Here is a 24,355-nt window from a genome sequence, read left to right on the forward strand (position 1 = left end):
TCTATCTATCTATCTATCTATCTATCTATCTATCTATCTATCTATCTATCTATCTATCTATCTATCTATCTATCTATCTATCTATCTATCTATCTATCTATCTATCTATCTATCTATCTATCTATCTATCTATCTATCTATCTATCTATCTATCTATCTATCTATCTATCTATCTATCTATCTATCTATCTATCTATCTATCTATCTATCTATCTATCTATCTATCTATCTATCTATCTATCTATCTATCTATCTATCTATCTATCTATCTATCTATCTATCTATCTATCTATCTATCTATCTATCTATCTATCTATCTATCTATCTATCTATCTATCTATCTATCTATCTATCTATCTATCTATCTATCTATCTATCTATCTATCTATCTATCTATCTATCTATCTATCTATCTATCTATCTATCTATCTATCTATCTATCTATCTATCTATCTATCTATCTATCTATCTATCTATCTATCTATCTATCTATCTATCTATCTATCTATCTATCTATCTATCTATCTATCTATCTATCTATCTATCTATCTATCTATCTATCTATCTATCTATCTATCTATCTATCTATCTATCTATCTATCTATCTATCTATCTATCTATCTATCTATCTATCTATCTATCTATCTATCTATCTATCTATCTATCTATCTATCTATCTATCTATCTATCTATCTATCTATCTATCTATCTATCTATCTATCTATCTATCTATCTATCTATCTATCTATCTATCTATCTATCTATCTATCTATCTATCTATCTATCTATCTATCTATCTATCTATCTATCTATCTATCTATCTATCTATCTATCTATCTATCTATCTATCTATCTATCTATCTATCTATCTATCTATCTATCTATCTATCTATCTATCTATCTATCTATCTATCTATCTATCTATCTATCTATCTATCTATCTATCTATCTATCTATCTATCTATCTATCTATCTATCTATCTATCTATCTATCTATCTATCTATCTATCTATCTATCTATCTATCTATCTATCTATCTATCTATCTATCTATCTATCTATCTATCTATCTATCTATCTATCTATCTATCTATCTATCTATCTATCTATCTATCTATCTATCTATCTATCTATCTATCTATCTATCTATCTATCTATCTATCTATCTATCTATCTATCTATCTATCTATCTATCTATCTATCTATCTATCTATCTATCTATCTATCTATCTATCTATCTATCTATCTATCTATCTATCTATCTATCTATCTATCTATCTATCTATCTATCTATCTATCTATCTATCTATCTATCTATCTATCTATCTATCTATCTATCTATCTATCTATCTATCTATCTATCTATCTATCTATCTATCTATCTATCTATCTATCTATCTATCTATCTATCTATCTATCTATCTATCTATCTATCTATCTATCTATCTATCTATCTATCTATCTATCTATCTATCTATCTATCTATCTATCTATCTATCTATCTATCTATCTATCTATCTATCTATCTATCTATCTATCTATCTATCTATCTATCTATCTATCTATCTATCTATCTATCTATCTATCTATCTATCTATCTATCTATCTATCTATCTATCTATCTATCTATCTATCTATCTATCTATCTATCTATCTATCTATCTATCTATCTATCTATCTATCTATCTATCTATCTATCTATCTATCTATCTATCTATCTATCTATCTATCTATCTATCTATCTATCTATCTATCTATCTATCTATCTATCTATCTATCTATCTATCTATCTATCTATCTATCTATCTATCTATCTATCTATCTATCTATCTATCTATCTATCTATCTATCTATCTATCTATCTATCTATCTATCTATCTATCTATCTATCTATCTATCTATCTATCTATCTATCTATCTATCTATCTATCTATCTATCTATCTATCTATCTATCTATCTATCTATCTATCTATCTATCTATCTATCTATCTATCTATCTATCTATCTATCTATCTATCTATCTATCTATCTATCTATCTATCTATCTATCTATCTATCTATCTATCTATCTATCTATCTATCTATCTATCTATCTATCTATCTATCTATCTATCTATCTATCTATCTATCTATCTATCTATCTATCTATCTATCTATCTATCTATCTATCTATCTATCTATCTATCTATCTATCTATCTATCTATCTATCTATCTATCTATCTATCTATCTATCTATCTATCTATCTATCTATCTAATCTCTGTGAAAAAGTATTTGCCCCCTTCCCAATTTCGTCTGTTTTTGCATGTTTGTCACACTTAAATGTTTCAGATCATCAAACCATTTTTAATATTACGCAAAGATAACCTGAGTAAATAGACAATGAAGTTTTGAAATGATCATTCCATTTATTGAAGTCAAAGAGTTATTTAAAACATATATCACCCATGTCTGAAGGTGCTGAACGACACGTGGGTGTCCTTCCCCTCCTGGTCGGAGGACTCCACCTTCGTCAGCTCCAAGAAGACGCCCTACGAGGAGCAGCTGCACCGCTGTGAGGACGAGAGGTTTGAGGTAGGCCGGAGGAGAGAACTACAGGGTCTAGAACTACAGGGTCTAGAACTACAGGGTCTGTCTAGAGCTGCAAGGTCTAGAGCTACTAGTAAGAAGTTACTATCTACACTAGTTCTAGAACTACTAAAGCTTCTATTGACACTAGTTCTAGGACTACTAGTACAGCGACCATTTGCAAACATGCACCTCTTCCTCTCTCCCTCCCACCTTCCCTCTCTCCCTTTCCCCATCCCTCCCTCCCTCTCCCTTTCCCCCTCTCCCTTTCCCCCTCTCTCCCTCCCTTCCCTCTCCCTCCTCTCTCCCCCCCTCTCTCCCTCTCCTCCCTCCTTCCCTCTCTCCCTTTCCCTCCCTCTTTCCCTCCCTCCCTTCCCTCCCTCCCTCCCTTCCCTCCCTCCCTCTCTCCCATCCTCCCTCTCCCTCCCTCTTTCCCTCCCCTCCCCTCCCTCCTAGCTGGACGTGGTTCTAGAGACCAACCTGGCCACCATCCGGGTCTTGGAGAGCGTGCAGAAGAAGATGTCCCGCCTGTCCCCGGAGGACCAGGACCGGTTCCGTCTGGACGACTGCCTGGGCGGCACCTCCGAGGTTATCCAGCGCCGGGCGGTGTACCGTATCTACGGCGACAAGGCCCCCGAGATCATCGACGGGCTGAAGAGGAGCCCCGCCACCGCTGTGCCTGTGGTGCTCAAGAGGTCAGAGGTCACACGCACGCACACACAGACTCACGCACACGCACACACACACACGTACGCACATACACACAGACTCACGCACATGCATGCATTCACACACACACAGCCAGACTCACACACACACACACACACACACACACGCACACACACATACCTACACACACACACACACACACAGGGAATCGGTGTGTGTGTGTGAGAGAGAAGTGACAGCCTACCTAACTAACCCCCCTGTCACCCTCCCCCCTGTCCCCCTCCTCCCTGTCCCCCTCCTCCCTGTCCCCCTCCCCCCTGTCCCCCTCCTCCCTGTCCCCCTCCTCCCTGTCCCCCTCCTCCCCGCCCCCCCAGGTTGAAAGCGAAGGAGGAGGAGTGGCGGGAAGCCCAGCAGGGCTTCAACAAGGTGTGGCGGGAGCAGTACGAGAAGGCCTACCTCAAGTCCCTGGACCACCAGGGGGTCAACTTCAAACAGAACGACATGAAGGCGCTGCGCTCCAAGAGCCTGCTCAACGAGATTGAGAGCGTCTACGACGAGGTGAGGACACACACACACACACACGCTGAATACACGCTCTCTCTCTCTCTCTCTCTCTCTCTCTCTCTCTCTCTCTCTCTCTCTCTCTCTCTCTCTCTCTCTAGAGTTAGAGTGAGGCACTGACTGTAGCCTAGCCTATTGTATGGAGTGAGAGGACACATTGCATTGTTTTGGAGCATATCTGTTATATAAAAACATTAGTGTCTTGTCTGTAGCCTATATTGCACTTTGGGTTACTGGCCTTTACATTAAGCAAAGTTATTACCTAAAACAATGCATGTATTGAGCTAGAGTTCAATTACTTTATTGAAACAATCTACCGCCATAGTCCAAAGCCTTTTTTATTTATATTATTTATTATTTTTTATTAATACTTATTCATTTTGCACATGTATATGTATAGGCCTGGCTGATTTAGAAAACATTCAATACAATTTACAAAAGTTTTTTTCCCCGTTGTTGTATCAGAGTAATCGATTAATCGAAAAAATAATCGGCAGATTAATCGATTATCAAAATAATCGTTAGTTGCAGCCCTAGTGTGTGCTCTTGGGTGTGAGTGTGAGTGTGTATGCGTGTGTGTGTGTGTGTGTGTGTGTGTGTGTGTGTGTGTGTGTGTGTGTACACTGTGTGTCACTGGATGGAGCTACACAGCTTCTGGAAAGAAAGACAGAACGCTTGTTAACGCGATTGACAGCCTAGACACACACACACACACACACACACACACAGACAGACATACACACACACACAAGTACACACACACACACAGACATACACACAGGCACAGACACACACACAGACACACACACAGACATACACACACACAGATATACACACACACAGCCTAGACACACACACACACAGAACGGTTGATTATAGTGATTATCAATGTTCCTGCGAAATCCGTCACGATGATTGCATTTGATGTGTTAATGGCTTTGCATGTTATCTGAAAGGACATTAGGTAGACTTGTTCTCTCACTGTATGTGACCTGTGGTGTGTGTGTGTGTGTGTGTGGCTCCTCCACTGTATTGAACGGCCGCGTCTGTTTTGCGACGTAACGCGTCACTTTGTCTGTGAGCACCATATGGAACTGTCTCGCTAATATCTTGTCTGTCGGCTTAACGACTCACCAAGACCCAGTTGCCAGGAGGGACCAGCGACAGCATGACGGGTAACCTGGGTGGGATGGCCACTTTTAAATTGGCTGTGTTAGCATTTTTGACAGCGACTGTTTTCTTACAGATCCGGCAAACCGTGGCTTCCATATCTGCAGGTTCTCTGGTTTGGCCTGAATCCTAAATGATCCATAACGGTGCCGTCGTGTTACGTTTTGAAACAAACAAGCTCCATCTGGTGTCGTTTATCCTCTCTTTACCAAATGTAGGCTACTGTCCGTTTGCCGAATCCAGTGTGTTTTTTTTTACGTTCGAAAGCCGACTTAATTTAGCAACTGTAAACAGGGTTCCCGCGCTGGTCTTAAAAAGCCTTAAAGTCTAAAATCCAACAATCCAATGTATAAGGCCTAAAAAGGTCTCAAGTTTCAGTTATTAGGTCTAAACAATTAAGTGCTAAGTCTAAAAAATGTGTCTTTATCTATTTACGTGGAAATGAATCAAGCTGGAACCAAAAAAATACCAATTCGCTGACCCCGGGAGAAATGATTGGCGAACAAAGCTACAGCAGGATGACAAAAAGCTACCACATGGTGTAGCGACAGGTCTAAAATTACATCCAAAGAGGTCCAAAAAAGGTCCAAAAAGGTCTTAAATGTGACTTGTAGGAACCCTGTGTAAATCAATAAATCAATGCGCGTGGGGTGTCCTCTGACTAAGACAGCTACTGTTCTGTCGCGCTACAGGGTTTATGCTGCCATTGGAAACGTGTTTGACGGATGTAAACAAAAGTATGACCTTAAGTATGCTTTGACCCTACTCCTAAACATACATTTGCTTTGACCGCCATTCAAAAAAGAAACCGCAATTACGTAAAAAAATGTGCCATTACACAATTATTTCATAATGATGTGGTCTGGTGTGTTCATGTGGTGTGTGTATGTATATCTAATGTGTGTGTGTGTGCCTCCTCCCCTCCCCTCCCTCCCTCCCCTTCCCCCCCCCTCCCCTCCCCTCCCCCCCCCAGCGCCAGGAGCAGAGCACGGAGGAGGGCGGCGTGGGCCAGCAGGGCCGCGACAACTCCGGCTCCGGGGGTGGGGGGGGCGGAGGAGGGGCCGGGGGCGCCGTGGTGGGAGGGGGGGCGGCGGGGGGCCCCGCGGTGGCCGTCAGCGAGCCCCACATGGTGTTCACCTACGAGGACAAGCAGATCCTGGAGGACGCGGCGGCCCTCATCATCTACCACGTCAAGCGGCAGCCGGCCGTGCACAAGGACGACAAGGACCACATCAAGCGCATCGTGCAGCACTTCGTGCCCGACCTCTTCTTCTCCCGCCGGGGGGAGCTCAGCGAGACGGAGGACTGGACGGACGAGGAGATCGACGCGGAGGAGGGAGGGGGCGGAGAGAGAGAGAGAGGAGAGAGAGGAGGAGAGAGAGAGAGAGGAGAGAGAGGAGGAGAGAGAGAGAGAGAGAGAGGAGGAGCTAGCGTACCCGGAGCCGTCGCTAACCCAGGGAACGGCGGTGGCATCGGCGGACCCCCCCCCTCCTCCCAGCCTCAGTCCTCCCACCCCCCGCCCCAGCCTCAGCAGCACCCGCCAGCCCCCCCCACCCTCCCCCTCCAGCCACAGGGCCCCCCTACCCCCGCCCCCCTCGTCCCCGCCCACCCCCCTCCCGTCCAGCAGCAGCAGCAGCTGAACGGAGAGTCGCGGCGGCGGCGTTGCACCTCCCCCTCCCAGGCTCCTCCTCCTCCCCCTCCCCCTTCCCAGGCTCCGCCCCTCCTCCCTGCCGACAACGCCACCTCGGAAAGCCACGCCCCCGCGGGTGCGACTCCGGGTGCGACTCCGGCGCTACCGGCACCGCCTCCGCCCGGAACCGGCGTGGGTGTGGGGGGTCCGGAGGTGGAGAAGGTGGACCTCCGGGACCCGGAGGCGGAGCACCAGAAGGACATGGACGGCGTCTACAACCTGCTGTTCGTCAACAACAACTGGTACTTCTTCCTGCGGCTCCACCAGACGCTGTGCACGCGGCTGCTGCGGGTGTACCGCCAGGCGGAGAGGCAGCTGCTGGACCACCGGGCCGAGCAGAACCGCGAGAGGCTGCTGGCGGCCGGGGGAGGAGAGGGGGGGGGCGGAGGGGGGGGAGGAGGAGGCTGCCGGGGGGACAAGGCCAGCGACCTGGCGATGGAGCTGAGACTCAAACAGCCCAGTAAGAGATGCGAGCGCGCGCACACATATATACAGACTCAGGCACAGACACACACACAGACACACACACAGACACACACACACACACACACACACACACATTAAAGAGACACACACACACACACACACACACACCTGGCCTTGGAGCTGAGACTCAAACAGCCCAGTAAAAGAGACACACACACACTCTCACACACACACACACACACACACATACAGACACAGACACAGACACACACACACACACACACACACCCCTCTATGGAGTGAAGCTTCAAACAGACTTGTTCTGGCTGCAGACAGTCAGACATGGTTATGAGAGGAGCAGCCGTGTCATAAATACACCAGTTAGTCATTAACATGTAATACCTCCTTCTGCTCCTGTACCTCCCTAGACACTGGTACTGCTCACCCTGTCCCCCTAGGTGTGTGTGTGTGTGTGTGTGTGTGTGTGTGTGTGTGTGTGTGTGTGTGTGTGTGTGCGCGTGTGTGTCAGGTGAGGTGGAGCTGCAGAAGAAGTTACTGTTCTGTGTGTGTGTGTGTGTGTGTGTGTGTGTGTGTGTGTGTGTGTGTGTGTGTGTGTGTGTGTGTGTTTCGGTTGAGGTAGAGTTGGAGTAGCAGTTACTGTGTATTATTTAAGCAATATCACACTCGAGGTCGTGCTGTTATACTGAATATCAGCACGGCTGTGATTCGGTCGTAGGTACGAGGCCGCAGGCGGGATTTGAACTCAACACATTTATTATTATTACCGGTTTGAGAGTGAGTGAGAGAGAAGAGAGGAGGAGAGAGAGAGTGTAGTACAAGAGAGGTATGCTACCCAGTATTGACCCCCCCCAGGAGAGGTGGAGCTAGAGGAGTAGTTACTGACCCCACCCCTGTCCCCCTGTCCCCCCTCAGGTGAGGTGGAGCTGTAGAAGTAGTTACTAACCCCACCCCTGTCCCCCCCCCAGGTGAGGTGGAGCTGTAGAAGTAGTTACTGACCCCACCCCTGTCCCCCCCAGGTGAGGTGGAGCTGTAGAAGTAGTTACTAACCCCACCCCTGTCCCCCCCCCCAGGTGAGGTGGAGCTGGAGGAATACTACCCTGCGTTCCTGGACATGGTGCGCAGCCTGCTGGACGGTAACCTGGAGTCCACCCAGTACGAGGACACCCTGAGGGAGATGTTCACCATCCACGCCTACATCGGCTTCACCATCGACAAGCTCATCCAGAACATCATCAGACAGGTAAACAACGCTGCTTTCTACTCCCTCCCCCCCCTTGCACTTGTAATCAATGGTGTAGTCTAGTTTTTTCTAGTGAGTATATTGTGATTTTTCCCTCCCAGCCTCATATCGTTCATTTCGGAACACCATAAAAATAAATCTGCGCTCCCTGTCTAACGTTATATATCTAACATTACGTGTTTATAATAAGGCTGATCTGTGCATCATAGTGCTGCATTGTGACATATTTCATGTCGCATCTCCCCCCGTTGATGGTATGACGCCATAGTCAGTCCCAATGGTCCAAAATTCAAGTGCTTCGTAACACAGATGGGGTGAACTTTATGAATGAAAGTGAAAGTTCTGTCACAAAACGCCGTTACGTATCCTCACACGTGGGTATATGGAAATCCTTGGCCCTTCCTAGGGGGTATACGGCGTAGTCCTGCGTATCACGTAGACTACACCACTGCTTGTAATGTCTATCCAGTGTCTACTATAATAAAAAAAGAAGAAGGAAAAAATTACTTTCTTCTCCTACCACGACGACTTGTCAAATGTATTGATTGTGAGGTGCTTTGGAATAAGGCGCCTGCTAAATGGCAAAAATGAAAAAAATCAGAATAGCATCTGATCTAAAAAATAAAAAAAACTAACAAAAAACATCTGCACAGAAGCAGACATAAACGTAAACATTATTTTCTTTAACTTTTTTGGTCGACTAGCCACTGTGTTAGGTGGTTTTAAACAACATTAAGGCAAACGAAATCCCACCAAAAAAAGAAACCATTAACATTTTTAGGTCATCACGCATTGATTAATTATGCACTGTTAGATGAAAGGAAAAAACCTGGGAGCGCAACATTAATACTTAATTAATAAAAGGAGACTCCAGAGTTCAACCCAGGCTACCGCTTATTCCAGATCTGCAGAGGAGAGGGAGGACAAAAGCAGGTGTCTGGCACACTCTCTCTGTCTCACACTCTCTCTGTCTCACACACTCTCTGTCTCACACTCTCTCTGTCTCAAACTCTCTCTGTCTCACACTCTCTGTCTCACACTCTCTCTGTCTCACACTCTCTCTGTCTCACACACTCTCTGTCTCACACTCTCTCTGTCTCAAACTCTCTCTGTCTCACACTCTCTCTGTCTCACACTCTCTGTCTCACACTCTCTCTGTCTCACACTCTCTCTGTCTCAAACTCTCTCTGTCTCACACTCTCTGTCTCACACTCTCTCTGTCTCACACTCTCTCTGTCTCACACTCTCTCTGTCTCACACTCTCTCACACTCACTCTCTCTGTCTCACACTCTCTCTCTCTGTCTCACACTCTCTCTGTCTCTCTCTCTCTGTCTCACACTCTCTCACACTCACTCTCTCTGTCTCACACTCTCTCTCTCTGTCTCACACTCTCTCTGTCTCACACTCTCTCTGTCTCACCTCTCTCTGTCTCACCTCTCTCTGTCTCACACTCTCTCTGTCTCACACTCTCTGTCTCACACTCTCTGTCTCACACTCTCTCTGTCTCACACTCTCTCTGTCTCACACTCTCTCTGTCTCACACTCTCTCTGTCTCACACTCTCTCTGTCTCACACTCTCTCTGTCTCACACTCTCTCTGTCTCACACTCTCTCTGTCTCACACTCTCTCTGTCTCACACTCTCTCTCTGTCTCACACTCTCTCTGTCTCACTCTCTCTCTGTCTCACTCTCTCTCTGTCTCACTCTCTCTCTGTCTCACTCTCTCTCTGTCTCACTCTCTCTCTGTCTCACACTCTCTCTGTCTCACACTCTCTCTGTCTCACTCTCTCTCTGTCTCACACTCTCTCTGTCTCACACTCTCTCTGTCTCACTCTCTCTCTGTCTCACTCTCTCTCTGTCTCACACTCTCTGTCTCACTCTCTCTGTCTCAAACTCCCTCAGATAAATTGTTCAATAACAGGAAGTGTCCCTTTAGGTCAGGGGCGTCTCGCACCTGTCTCCCCACCAGCAGATAGAAGCTAGGTGACAGATAGATGACAGATGATTTTATGTAGTAACGGTACAGATCAAGACAGCCAGTCAGAAGCAGGTTCTATCTGTCACCTGGTTCTACCTGTCACCTGGTTCTATCTGTCACCTGGTTCTATCTGTCACCTGGTTCTATCTGTCACCTGGTTCTATCTGTCACCTGGTTCTATCTGTCACCTGCTTCTACCTGTCACCTGCTTCTATCTGTCACCTGGTTCTATCTGTCACCTGCTTCTATCTGTCACCTGCTTCTATCTGTCACCTGGTTCTATCTGTCACCTGCTTCTATCTGTCACCTGGTTCTACCTGTCACCTGGTTCTATCTGTCACCTGGTTCTATCTGTCACCTGGTTCTATCTGTCACCTGGTTCTGTCTGTCACCTGGTTCTACCTGTCACCTGGTTCTATCTGTCACCTGGTTCTATCTGTCACCTGGTTCTATCTGTCACCTGGTTCTGTCTGTCACCTGCTTCTACCTGTCACCTGGGTTCTATGACAGATAGAACCAGGTGACAGATAGAACCAGGTGACAGGTAGAACCTGCTTCTGACTGGCTGTCTTAATCTGTTCCGTTACTACATAAAATCATAAATGAGTATAAAATAAAATGGAATCATCGTGACATGGTTATACTGCTAATTGCATAACCTTGTATTTGTACTGGTGTGCTATCTCGGCCAGGTCTCCCTTGAATGAAGGTCAAATAAATCACAGATGAGAAATCTGTCTCCCCTCACAATCCCCCTTTTCTTTAATACATGTTCCTCATGTAGAACACTTCCTGTACAAGCTGGTTAACCATCCAACATTTAGACACAACTATTTAATCAAGTTGGACCAGTGGGGATGTGCACATTCCACAAGCATTGGAATTCCAGTTCCAGTCCAACGTTTGGACACCCTTTCCCATTCAATTGAATGGGGGAAGCGTGTCCAAACTTTTGACTAGTACTACTGTACTTATCAGTCAGTCCTTCAGAACGACCTGGCTTGTCCTACTGGGTCGTTACAGAACCTCTCAAGTATGCGCTGGCATAACACAAGAGTTCCCACGCTGGTCGGAAGAAAAAAGTCTACAATTTCAGTTATTCGGTCTAAAAATTAGGTGCTAGGTCTTAAAAACGAGTTCCTGCAAGGAAATCAGTCTGACCACATTTATTTATGCAGAAATTAATCAAGCTGGAACCAAACAAATGCTAATTCGCTTCCTTTTTTGTCTGTATGGCATCATATGGTGTCGCGAATAGGTCTAAAATTATATTCAAAGAGCTAAAAAAAAAAAGGGGTCTTAAATTTGACTTGTTGAAACTTGTAGGAACCCTGCATAACAACACATGCAGCAGGTCAGCTAGCAGTCAAGCTACTCGGTCACGACTTTTCACTGTCCTGGCGCCCCGCCGGTGGAACGACCCGCCCCACTGCTGTCAGGCCTATAGGGTCACTACCTGTCTGCTGTCAGGCCTGTAGGGTCACTACCTGTCTGCTGTCAGGCCTGTAGGGCGTCACTACCTGTCTGTAGCGGTACCGGTACCTCCTCTCTCTCTCTCTCCTCCTCTCTCTCCTCTCTCTCTCTCTCTCCACCCCCTCCCTCCTCCGCGTCAACCTCCTCGTCCGTCCAGTCCTCCGTCTAGCTGAATGTAAATGTAAATGTAAATGTCACCCACCCACAGGAGCAGAATTGTACACCAGGCCACTGATCAGAATATAGACATGGTATTCCCTGCCACACCATGTGACCAACTGAAAACAGCATCCATCAACCTTTGCTTAACCAGGTTACGGTCACTTACGGTAACCATGGTCAGCATTGGTCACTTATGGTAACCACCTTCTAGATGGGGGGGCCCATAGCAACCACTACCTCCCAGTCCCCAGATGGTCCCTCTGTGGCTCAGTTGTTGGAGCATGGTGCTAACAACCCTTAGGTTGTGGGTTCGATTCCCGGCTGGGGACCATATATACTCTTACTGAATTTGGATAAAAGTGTCAGCTAAAAACGCATAATATACATATAGTCCCGACTGGGGGAATAATATCCAATGACTTCAGATCTTTACCCCCAAAAAAGCTGCCTTTTGGTTATGTAACTTCTCCATAACATCATCGTCGCTGATTTGGATCAGATGGACTTCCTTGTGTAACTAGGAGAGCAGCGTGGTGGTTATAACACCTGAGGATTAAAGTCCAGTCCCTCAACCACAGACATCCCTGTCTGGGTGTCACACACACACAATCCTCAGGAAACGATGCAGGTTAGATGTTAGATTAGTCACAACAACACCGGCAGTCTCTGATGATTGGTCAGATCAGACGGACACTTCCTTGTGTAACGAGGGCGGCTGGAGAACGACACCAACCGGAAGTGCGGCAGTGAGACCCGAGGATTCAGGTTCCACAGAAGAGATCCTATCTGGTGTCACACACCGTTCTCAGGAAGCGATCCAGGCATGATTAGTCCCACGTACCCAGACACGGACGGCAGGCTACTCAAATCATTCAGATGAGTCCGATAACGGAGGGGGGGGGGCACTTTATCCTACCTTACGGCTGGAACACACCGCATGCGTTGAGCTCAGCGGCGCGTGTCTGCGTTTCGTTCCGGCGGTGCCTGCGTTAACGGTGTTTTTAGCACATTTTCACATGAATAAACGTGAGTGGGTTATGATGATGCTGATGATGATTTGAAAGCGCCTTTCTCAGACTCAAGGACATTGTACTAAAAAAAGACTCAAGGACACTTCAGAGAAAAAGAAAAAAGGAAAAATGTAGAACCGTAGTCAGTTACTCAGTTACTCAGGACCCATGCCATGCTGTAGGAAGGCATGTGTAGAAGTTAAGAAGATGAATGCGTCAATCGACGTATGCCACACCTGCTGACTCACACTGTCGCCCGTCCCATTTAAAGGGACAGTTCACTCCTTAATCAAACACGTGGCAGATGATCTCAGCCCACGCCATCGATTGTGTCGATCCTCTTTTTCATGCCAGGACACCAAATGAATGAAACACACAGAATCAAACAGGAAGGACATTGGATTGTGCTCTTTTTTTTTTTTTTTTTTTTCTCTCTCATCTATTCGAATGTGAAATCAATGTATTTTCCCTTGCTCTCTCTCTCTCTCTCTCCTCTCTCCCCCCACCCCCCCTCTAGTTGCACACCTGCCATGTCTACATACATTAGTCCCTGTAGCTGTTATGTTATATTGCAACTCTCTGGCTAGGGAACAAAGAGGAAATAATTCTACTTTTGTTCACGGGGGCGGGCAGAATATAATAATAATAATAATAATAATAATAATAATATATTAGATTTATATAGACACTCAAAGACGCTTTACAAACTGAAAAGATTGAGTAGTAGCCTAATAATAAAAAGAAACAAGAAAGAAAGAAAGAAAAGAAAGTATAGGGGTATAGGTAGTGCTGGGCACACATGGGAAGGGGAGGGGGAGAGGGTTAACTGGTGAAGGCGAGCTTGAAGAGGTGGGTTTTGAGGGCCTGTTTCAGGGTTTCCGCGCTGGTTTTAAAAAGCCTTGAAGTCTAAAATCCAGCAATCCAATTTATAAGGTCTAAAAAGGCCCCCGACTTCAGTTATTCGGTCTAAAAATGAGGTGCTAGGTCTTAAAAATGAGATCCTGCAAGGAAATCTATTTACGTGGAAATGAATCAAGCTGGAACCAAAAAAAAGCCAATTCGCTTCCTTTTTTGTCTGTATGGCAGTGAAATCCCTAATTTCATCACCTCGAGGATGACAAAAAGCTATCATATTGTGCCGCGATAGGCATACAAATATATTCAAAGAGGTCTAAAAAAAGGTCTAAAAGGTCTAAAATGTGACTTGTTGAAACTTGTAGGAACCCTGTTGTTTAAATGTTGGCAGGATGTAAATGTTGCAGAAGCATCATAAATCTTCTTCTCTGGTGTGAGGTTACATTCTCTCCCTTCTCTCCCTCCCTCCCTCCCTCCCTCCACCTGTAGTTGCAGCACCTGGTGAGTGATGAGGTGTGCCTGCAGGTAGCAGAGCTGTACCTTGCGGAGAGGAAGCGGGGGGCCGCGGGAGGCAACCTCTCCTCCCAGTGTGTGAGGGCGGCCTGGGAGACCAGCTACCAGTGGAAGGCCGAGAGGGTCATGGCTGAAGAGAACTGCTTCAAGGTAACCCGGGGTGTGGGTGTGTGGGTGGTGTGTGTGAGTGTGTGTGTGTGGGGAGGGGGGGTCTGTCTAGGCACCGTAGAAACTTGTGCATTGGTTTGGGGGGGGATGGTGTGAGTGTGGTGTGTGTGGGGGGGGGGGGGGGGGGGGTGTCTGTCTAGACACCTTAGAAACTTGTGCGTTAGTTTGAATAGATAAGAGGTACATTTATTGGCAGGTGTGTTTCTCAGAGAGTGGCTGGTAGGAGATGCAGTGTTCCCCACAGGATTTTGTGAGGAGAGAATTATTTTGGTGGTTGTGGCAGGGAGGGGGGGGGGCCGGGGGGGGAGAGCGCCCCAGGGCTGGCCTCGGCGCGAACCTGCTTCAACACTTTCCCACAACAGCGCGAGCAGCTCTGGAATACAGAAGTAGTCTAGTGTGTGTGAGCTTACAGCCGCGGGTGTGTGTGTGTGTGTGTGTGTGTGTGGTGTGTGTGGTGTGTGTGTGTGTGTGTGTGTGTGTGTGTGTGTGTGTGTGTGTGTGAGATTACAGCAGCGGGGTGTGAGTGAGTGAGTGAGTGTGTGTGTGAGAGTGTGTGTGAGAGTGTGTGTGTGTGAGAGAGTGTGTGTGTGTGTGTGTGTGTGAGTGTGTGTGAGCTTACAGCAGCGGGGTGTGAGTGAGTGAGTGTGTGTGTGTGAGAGCATGTGAGCTTACAGCAGCAGGGTGGGAGTGTGTGTGTGTGTGTGTGTGTGTGTGAGAGAGAGGGTGAGCGTGCGAGCTTACAGCAGGGGGTGGGAGTGAGAGACACTTTACTGAAGCAGCGACGCAAAACAACATCAGAGATCTTTCATGTTTATTATAAGAAGTGTGAAAATATTGTTTGTTACGAAACTGGCGGGACAAATTACACTGCAGCAGGCCACCGCAGCCTGGGTAGTTAATGGTAAACTGAACTCTGAGGTGATTGGTTTCCATGGAGTTTGATTTTATACATATTCAGCCATTGGAGTTCATTCATTCATTCATTCATTCAGCCATTGAGTTTCATTCATTCAGCCATTGGGGTTCATTCAGCCATTAGGGTTCATTCATTCAGCCATTGAGTTTCATTCATTCATTCATTCAGCCATTGAGTTTCATTCACTCATTCAGCCATAGAGTTTCATTCATTCAGCCATGGCTGTGTGTCTGAACATCTCATCACCATGACGACCCGGCCAGCCAGTCAGCAGTGTTAATCTCGCCATCTCAAAGCTGATCCATCAGCAGCAGCAGAACAGACGCGCCCCACAGACCAGAAGCCGCCCATCAGGGGGTCCGGCTGTTGTGTTTTATTCTATCAAATCAGCGGCGGCCCTGATTGGACCACCGGCTGGGGCGGCTGCTGTGTTTTAATAGGCTGCTGTCTCACTGATACTGAACTCTGTGTTTTAATAGGCTACTGTCTCACTGATACTGAACTCTGTGGAGACGAGGCGTTGAGTGTGTGGTTGTTGTAGGTTACTGTGTTATGGAGTATTATTGATATTGTGAGGTGCTGGTGACCACAGCAGTGGACAAAGTAGTCTTACTGCCCCTGTGTTAGTTAATGGGCGATGTTGTTGTTGTTGTTGTTGTGTCTCCAGGGGGGTATTCCATCAACACCGCTAAAGGAAAATAGAGAGTTGTCTAAATAAGGCTGGATTTTATTGGAAATCTCGTGAGACTAGCCTGGATTTTCCTTTAGTGAGGTTGATGGAATACCCCCCAGGTGATGTTTACCCAGAACAAGGGTCAGGGGGTGGGTGTGTTTGGGGGGGGGGGCGGGGCGGGGGTGGTGTGTGTGTCTATCTAGCCACATTGTATTGTTTTGTTTTTTCAAAACTTAGTTAATGAGCAGTGTTGTGATGATGATGATGTTGTTGTGTCCCCAGGTAATGTTCATCCAGCACAAGGGTCAGGTGACGTTGACCATCGAGCTGCTGGACACGGAGGAGGCGCAGGCCGACGACCCCCTGGACGTACAGGTAACAACACTTACCTGTTGACCACTTCTTATTGGAGTAGAATTGAGTGCGTTGTTGTGAAATGATAATAGATACCGATGTTTGATACTATTCCTCATTCTGTTCATCCTCCGATTTCTATCGCCACGATCATCTGTATGAGTGAACAACAATCAGGTGTGTGTGTGTGTGGAGAGACACTGTCTTCCTGATTGTAGAGAGAAAGAGAGGGAGTGAGAGAGAGAGAGAGCAAGGTGCTCTGGGTTGCCAAGGAAGAGGCATTGTTGCATAATCATTCTAAGAATTGGTTTCCAAGAGTGCATTCTAAGGCTGCGTTCGTAAATTCGCTCTGGAAATCTGATCAGCACTCATGGAATGCCTCTCGTCCAATCAAATGACTTGGTCCCTTTATGACGTTGAACCCAGCTCTCTCAGAGTGAACGTATGAACGCAGCTTAAGATCTGAGGTCTGCACATCTCCCGTTGGATCAAAGTGTTTGGAGAGCTTTTGAGTTTGGTTTCTATAGAGCTGCATGTCAGGGCATTTCAAGTTTAATTGGTATCAGAAGGCTTTGATAAGGGTTGAATGGAGAGTTTCTGGGGCGTTGGAAGGAAGTGAATGTGTTGTTATGGTGGCGGATCCAGTTAAAGAGGTTGGTTGGCTGGATGAATGGATAGATGAAAGAGAGGGGAGGTATAGATGGATCAAAACAATTACCAGGTTAAATCAGTATGGGTTTACTGAGTGAAGTAGTAATTGGTTGGTTGGTTGGTTGGTTAAGTGATTGAGAGTGGTTTCAGTGGGGTGGATAGAGGGTTGGTTGGTTAAGGGATTGAGGGAGGTTTCAGTGGGGTGGATAGAGGGTTGGTTGGTTAAGTGATTGAGAGAGGTTTCAGCGGGGTGGATAGAGGGTTGGTTGGTTGGTTAAGTGATTGAGAGAGGTTTCAGTGGGACATTGTTGTGTAATCATTCTAAGGAAGTGTTCTGCTGGTCTGTTTAGTCCTGAAAGTTCCACGTCAACTGGCAGCAACAAAGGAGCTCACAGAATGCCTAAGTCAACATTCCACCATGTTAAGTGTTCAGTGTTAGTTTAAAAAGCTTAGTAAGATATCAGAGAGACCTTTATGCAGGTTGATAACCTGGAAGTGTTTGGCACAATTCATGGTTGAAATGCTGCGTAAAAGGTGTAGGAGAGGCAGCTGTTAAAAAAAGAAGCATATTTTGGTTTCCGTAAATCTCCATGTTATAAAGTGGACTTTCAAGTTTGTATAGTTTAAAACATTTAATAGGTATCAAAACAATTTGTATTAATAATAATAATAATAATAATAATACTAATACTAATAATACAAAAATAAAATAAATAAAGAATAATAACATGAACAAGCACAAATAAAAAATAAACGGTTTCATTAGCCATACAATCGAACGAATCAACTGTTGAAATGTGGTCATTTTTGCACTAAGTAAGTGAATGAACTGTACATCATCATAAGTAAAACCTTCCATAAGAACAGGCGCCATCGGCAGTCACCCCACCCTCTACCCCACCATAGTCAACTGGAAAAACAAACGTTGAGTTGGCAGCATTTTCTTATTGAATCGCCCAGTGTTGTGTGTGTGTGTGTGTGTGTGTGTGTGTGTGTGTGTGCGTGTGTGTGTGTGTGTGTGTGTGTGTGTGTGTGATGTTGACGTCTTGTTGTTGTCCTGATGACCTCCTGGCATTGTGGTTCTGTTGTGGTTGTGGTTCCTAACGTTGACCTCCTCCCCCTCCTCCCCCCCCTCCCTCAGTGCCTGTCCAGCTACATGGAACAGTTTGTTGGAGCAGAGTCCTCCCTGTGCTCCCAGGGTGAAGGATACTTCTTCAAACCTGTCTATCTGCCAAGGTAGGTGGTGAACAGTCACTTACTGTGTGTGTACACACGCTGTTTACCTTTCCTGACTGCATCAGCTGTTTCCTGCCTGTCATAGCAGGCTTAGCTATAGCTTAAAGGGATACTTCAACATTTTATTAAAACATTTTTTTTAACTCATATTCTTTATCTCCAGCACCATATCAGGGTCTACATATGAAAGCAGCTATTTTACATTTATATCTATCATTTAGCAGACACTTTTTTATCCAAAGCAACTTTCAACATTAGTCCAAAGGCCTTTGCACATTGATGCATTTTTTACGTCCGTTTTTTACGTCCCAAAAAAGAAAAAAGCGTCAATGTGCAAAGTAAGGGAATCAACTTAACAACTCAGTCATCGGAGGCAAAAACGTTCAATAAAAACCAGCGTCATCGGCGGTCACAGTTCAAAAGCAGCGATACCCAACCTATGGGCCGCGGCCCTCTGGTGGTCCGCGAGAGTACTGCAAGTGGGCCGCCAAATCATGGGCAAAATATTGTTTTTGAATACTTATTTTTTTACAAAAACGTTTTAATTAAAAATACATGCATGGTACTGTATTTTTTTCTTTAAAACCTTCAAAAATGCATCATCAGTGTGCTACTACTAGGCCTACTGCACTGTATGTATGATGGGCGAATGATGATGCATATGAAATATCCAATAAGAATAAGAATATAAGAATAAGACAATAATGATTGAAGACATTTTTTACGCGTCCGTAAAATGCCTGTGTGGGCCACGAACACTTTTGAGATTAAGTGGCTTGAGTCCACAAAGGTTGGGAACCGCTGTTCTAGAGAAAGGAAGCAAACAAGGGTATACATTTGTATTTATTTATATATGTTCTATAGTCCAAAAGGTAAGACAAATGGTCCTATGGAAATCACCCCCAAGGATGTCATCATCAGGGGTAAACAAAAAAACATAGAATTTATAGATTTTTCCGACCTTTATCTAATGATCCTTACCTTACACCCCCTCCCCCCCCCCCTCTTCCTGCAGGAACCTGCGTCACTTCCGGCGCTGGCAGGTGCGCCAGGTGGAGGCGATGCGCTGCAGGCGGGAGTGGCACCGCCAGCTGGGCGTGGAGAACGCCGGGAGCCTGGACTGCCGCTTCAAACTCAGCACACACAAGATGGTGTTCGTCATGAACTCTGAGGACTACATGTACCGCCGCGGAGCACTCGTCAAAGCCAGAAAGGTACGGAGGAGAGGAGGGAGGGAGGGAGGGATGAGAGGGGAGGGATGAGAGGAGAGGAGAGGAGAGGAGAGGAGAGTAGGGGTGTGCTTGTCAAAGCCGGGGAGGAGGGGAGGGCCGTGGCACACTTGTCAAAGCCAGAAAGGTATGGTGGAGGGGAGGCGAGGGGGTGAGTCAAATCGGTTTCTGTGGCGCTCAAAGGGAAATATGTGTTCTGTCAGTGGAGGCGTGCTGAGTAACGCTGCTGTGTAACGCTGTGGATCAGAATGAGAAACGCAGCCAAACACATGTTCTCTACCCCTCCCTCTCTCTACCCCTCCAACCCCTCCCTCTCTACCCCTCCCTCTCTCTACCTCTCTACCTCTCTACCCCTCCACCCCTCCCTCTCTACCCCTCCCTCTCTACCCCTCCCTCTCTCTACCCCTCCCTCTCTACCCCTCCCTCTCTACCCCTCCCTCTCTACCCCTCCCTCTCTCTACCCCTCTACCCCTCCCTCTCTACCCCTCCCTCTCTCTACCTCTCTACCCCTCTCTCTCTACTCCTCCACCCCTCCCTCTGTACCCCTCCACCCCTCCCTCTCTCTACCCCTCCACCCCTCCCTCTCTACCCCTCCACCCCTCCCTCCCTCTACCCCTCCACCCCTCCCTCTCTACCCCCCCACCCCTCCCTCTCTACCTCTCCCTCTCTCTACCCCTCCCTCCCTCTACTCCTCCACCCCTCCCTCTCTACACCTCCCTCTCTCTACCCCTCCCTCCCTCTACTCCTCCACCCCTCCCTCTCTACCCCTCCCTCTCTCTACTCCTCCACCCCTCCCTCTGTACCCCTCCCTCTCTACCCCTCCCTCTCTCTACCCCTCCACCCCTCCCTCTCTACCCCTCCCTCCCTCTACCCCTCCACCCCTCCCTCTCTACCCCCCCACCCCTCCCTCTCTACCCCTCCCTCTCTCTACCCCTCCCTCTCTACCCCCCCACCCCTCCCTCTCTACCCCTCCCTCTCTCTACCCCTCCCTCCCTCTACTCCTCCACCCCTCCCTCTCTACACCTCCCTCTCTACCCCTCCACCCCTCCCTCTCTACCTCTCTACCCCTCCCTCTCTACCTCTCTACCCCTCCCTCTACCCCTCCCTCTCTACCTCTCTACCCCTCCCTCTCTACCCCTCCACCCCTCCCTCTCTACCCCTCCCTCCCTCCCTCTACCCCTCCACCCCTCCCTCTCTACCCCTCCACCCCTCCCTCTACCCCTCCCTCTCTACCAGGGATGCACCGAATTTAACATTCTTGGCCGAAGCTGAATTTCAGGAAACATTTGGCCGAATACTGAATGCTTACCGGCAGTTTTTCATTTATTTTTGTACCATTGCATAAATTAAGTACATTTTCCCTTTTATTCATGCTTTTCAAAGAAAAACATTTATTGATCACTTTTATTGAACATTCCAGCAGACTTTAGGCTATACCAACAAAGCTCAATAACTGAAAATAAATAAATAAGAACAACATTACATTGTGTCATCAAAAAACGTCTACTCTGGGTTTTTCCCTGGCACAAAATGAGGTGTTATGACAGAAAGTTTGTTAGTTTATTATTATTTATTTTTATTTTTGCCATTTAGCAGACGCTTTTATCCAAAGCGACTTACAATTATGAATTACAGGGACATTCCCCCTGGAGTAACTGAGGGCTAAGTGCCTTACCCAAGGGCACACTAGTAGTGGTGTGGCTTCAGGCGGGATTTGAACTCACAACCTTCCGATCCCAAGTCCAACTCACTATCCACTAGACCACCACTACCCTACAGTTAGTCCTTGTTAATGACAGTGTCAGTCCAAAACCTATTGTTGACTGTCCGATCAATAGAACTTTTCATTTTGCAAATAATACATTAAACGTAGCACTTACTAACACTAGTATAGGCTCAACGTGTCATTCTGGATAATGAAACAGCAAGCGCTGGTTCCCTGTTTTGTCTTTACGTGCACAGCTATTTCGCTAGCAAACATGAAGTGCAGTTAGAAATGACATAAATCCACGGAGTGCAACGCTTGTAGAAAATACGAGTTTTGTCGAGAGCTGGAGGCAGCAAGAAATATAACAGCGACGGTCGCCTCACAATTCTCTACAATACTCTCCCTCTCTACCCCTCTCTCCCTCCCTCTCTACCCCTCCCTCCCTCTCTCTTAGCTTTCTGTGATCTATGCTCTCTCTCCCTCTCTGAAGTGTAGTAGCTATGTAAGCATAATGATCATGACATTAACAGTCAGTCCCTCTCCCTCTCTCCCTCTCTCTCTCACAGCTTTCTAAGCATAGGTTCTAGGCCTAACATTAACTCCCTCTCTCCCTCTCCTTCTCTCTCTCCCTCCCCCTCTCCCTCCCTTCCTCCTCAAAGTGTTAGAAAAGCGCACATGATCTAGTATCTTCTCTCTTCTCTCTCCTCTCCTCTCTCTCCCCTTCCCACTCCCTCTCTCCCCCTCTCCCTTCTCTCTCTCCCTCCCTCCTCAAAGTGTTAGAAAAGCGCCACGTGATCTAGGCCCGTAACGCTAAGTATCTTCTCTTTCTCTCCTCTCTCTCTCTCTCCCTCTCCCACTCCCCCACTCTCTCCCTCTCTCCCTTCTCTCTCTCCTTCCCTCCTCAAAGTGTTAGAAAAGCGCCACGTGGTGTCTTCTCTCTTCTCTCCTCTCTCTCTCCCTCTCCCACTCCCCCTCTCCCTGCCTCCCTCCTCAAAGTGTTAGAAAAGCGCCACGTGATCTAGGCCCGTAACGCTAAGTATCTTCTCTTTCTCTCCTCTCTCTCTCTCCCTCTCCCACTCCCCCTCCCTCTCCCACTCCCCCTCTCTCCCTCCCTCCTCAAAGTGTTAGAAAAGCGCCACGTGATCTAGGCCCTTCTCTCTCTCTAAGTATCTTCTCTCTCCCTCTCTCTCTCCCCCCTTCCCACTCCCTCTCTCGCACTCCCCCTCTCCCTCCCTCCTCAAAGTGTTAGAAAAGCGCACACACGATCTAACCCTAACCCGGAGTCTTCTCTCTCCTCTCGTCTCTCCAGTCGCAGCACAGGGTAGCGGTGACGCAGCACCAGCGGTTCGACCGGTGGCACCAGGGCTGGCTGGGGGAGCACGTGAGCGCGGCGGCGGAGCGCGCCGTCCAGGACTGGCTGCTGGGGCAGCAGGAGGAGGACATGATCCCCTGCAAGACGGTCCTGCTGCCCACCCTGATGAAGGGCCTGCCCGTCAACCGCTACCAGGTCCACTACAGGAGCAGCAAGCCCCCCGCCTCGCCATAGGACCGGCAGGAGGGATGGAAATATGAATATACGTCGATATATACAGTAGCCAGTCAGAAGGTTGGACACACTTTTTGAATGGGAATTGAATGGGGAAGTGTGTCCAAACTTTTGACTGGTACTGTATGTGTGTGTATATATATATACGTATATATCTCTCTGTATATATATATATATATATACATACACACTAGCCCCTAACCCACAGGCGTTTGTGTAGATCTCAGAGGAGTGGATAGGTGTGGTGATATCAGAGAGCATGCTGGGAGCTAACAGCCCTGTTGCTCAGATACCAGATCCTTTTTCCGATCTACACAAGTGCCTGACGGTTGATTAGGGACTGAGATACATACACACACACACACACACACACACACACACACACACACACACCCTCTCTCTCTCTCTCTCTCCCCCCCTCTCTCTCTCTCATAGAAAGACTGGGTGGGCTCAGATTGAGGCACCAGACATGACAACTACACACACACCTCCACACACACACACACACACACACACACACAAACACACACAAACACCTCCACACACTCGTATAGAGGCTGGGATGGACCGGGTCTACGGCAGCGGCGGACATGTTGAGGACTGACAGAAAGGCTCTTGAGGAGGGGGTCAGGGGTCAGGGGTCAGCCTCATACGCAGCAGTTGCAGTGATGCTAGTCTCCTCAGCCGCCACTGCTAGCCGCACCGTTACCTGAGATTCAAAATCGTTGACTTTGTTTCAGAAATGTGAATGTCTCTCTCTCTCTCTCTTTTTTTTTTCTTTTTTTTTTAAGGTCATTGTAGGTTATTAGCATCTGAAGCCAGAGCGCCTTCTTCTGTTTTTATTTGTTTGTGTGTGTGTTTATACTGGGAGAAATGTTAAACAAGTTTGTGTGCGTGTTCATAACTGGGAGAAATGTTAAACAAGTTTGTGTGCGTGCGTGTTCTGCCCCCCCCTCCCCTCCCCACTATGTCTTTTGTACAGTAAGCTCAACTCTAGTAATCACGTTTATTGTGTGTGCATATATACAACGGTATACGGCAATTTTATATATGCACCTACAAAGGTATGATGAATGATCGTTATGACTACATGGTCTCCTACAGGGATTGTTGGAGGCCGACTCTAGATGTTTTTTTTTCTTTTTGTCACGTGACTAAAAATCTAAACAACGCAGATCATGGCTGGTGTTGACGAGTCCTTTCAGTTGGTTGAAATTATGTTTAATTTTATGAAACGTCGGAATTATGTTTGACACTTTTTCTTTTATTTTTTTTGGGTTCTGCTAAATGTTTAAAATGTAAAATGTATAATGGTTGTCATTTTTGCATACAGAGAATTGAAAATAAAACAAAATATCAGTGTTAAAAAAAAGAATGTATAACATTTATCCTGTATCAGTTATCTTGAAATAAACAACCTAGTTGTGAAGTTCTTAAACATTGTCTCCTTGTGCTCCTTTTATGTTGATCCATCATAATACTGTGTGTGTGTGTGTGTGTGTGTGTGTGTGCGTGTGTGTGTGTGTGTGTGTGTGTGT

General features: G+C 46.7%; 1 protein-coding gene across 1 annotated transcript in view; it reads left to right on the forward strand.

Annotated features, from left to right (window-relative positions):
- sin3b (SIN3 transcription regulator family member B) overlaps window positions 1-23,070 on the forward strand; it is a 48,299-nt gene extending 25,229 nt beyond the window's left edge. Inside the window, exons 10-20 of the mRNA XM_080547435.1 lie at window positions 2,458-2,574; window positions 3,025-3,263; window positions 3,612-3,795; window positions 5,942-6,331; window positions 6,596-7,118; window positions 8,176-8,345; window positions 14,313-14,486; window positions 16,376-16,468; window positions 18,240-18,334; window positions 19,350-19,548; window positions 22,581-23,070. Coding sequence (XP_080403561.1) covers window positions 2,458-2,574; window positions 3,025-3,263; window positions 3,612-3,795; window positions 5,942-6,331; window positions 6,596-7,118; window positions 8,176-8,345; window positions 14,313-14,486; window positions 16,376-16,468; window positions 18,240-18,334; window positions 19,350-19,548; window positions 22,581-22,817 — 2,421 coding nt within the window. The 3' untranslated portion in view covers window positions 22,818-23,070. The remainder of the gene's footprint in view (window positions 1-2,457; window positions 2,575-3,024; window positions 3,264-3,611; window positions 3,796-5,941; window positions 6,332-6,595; window positions 7,119-8,175; window positions 8,346-14,312; window positions 14,487-16,375; window positions 16,469-18,239; window positions 18,335-19,349; window positions 19,549-22,580) is intronic.
- The last annotated feature ends 1,285 nt before the right edge of the window (window positions 23,071-24,355 follow it).

Source organism: Nansenia antarctica (assembly GCF_963989245.1).
Source record: "Nansenia antarctica genome assembly, chromosome: 17".
Taxonomy (NCBI): Eukaryota; Metazoa; Chordata; class Actinopteri; order Argentiniformes; family Microstomatidae; genus Nansenia; species Nansenia antarctica.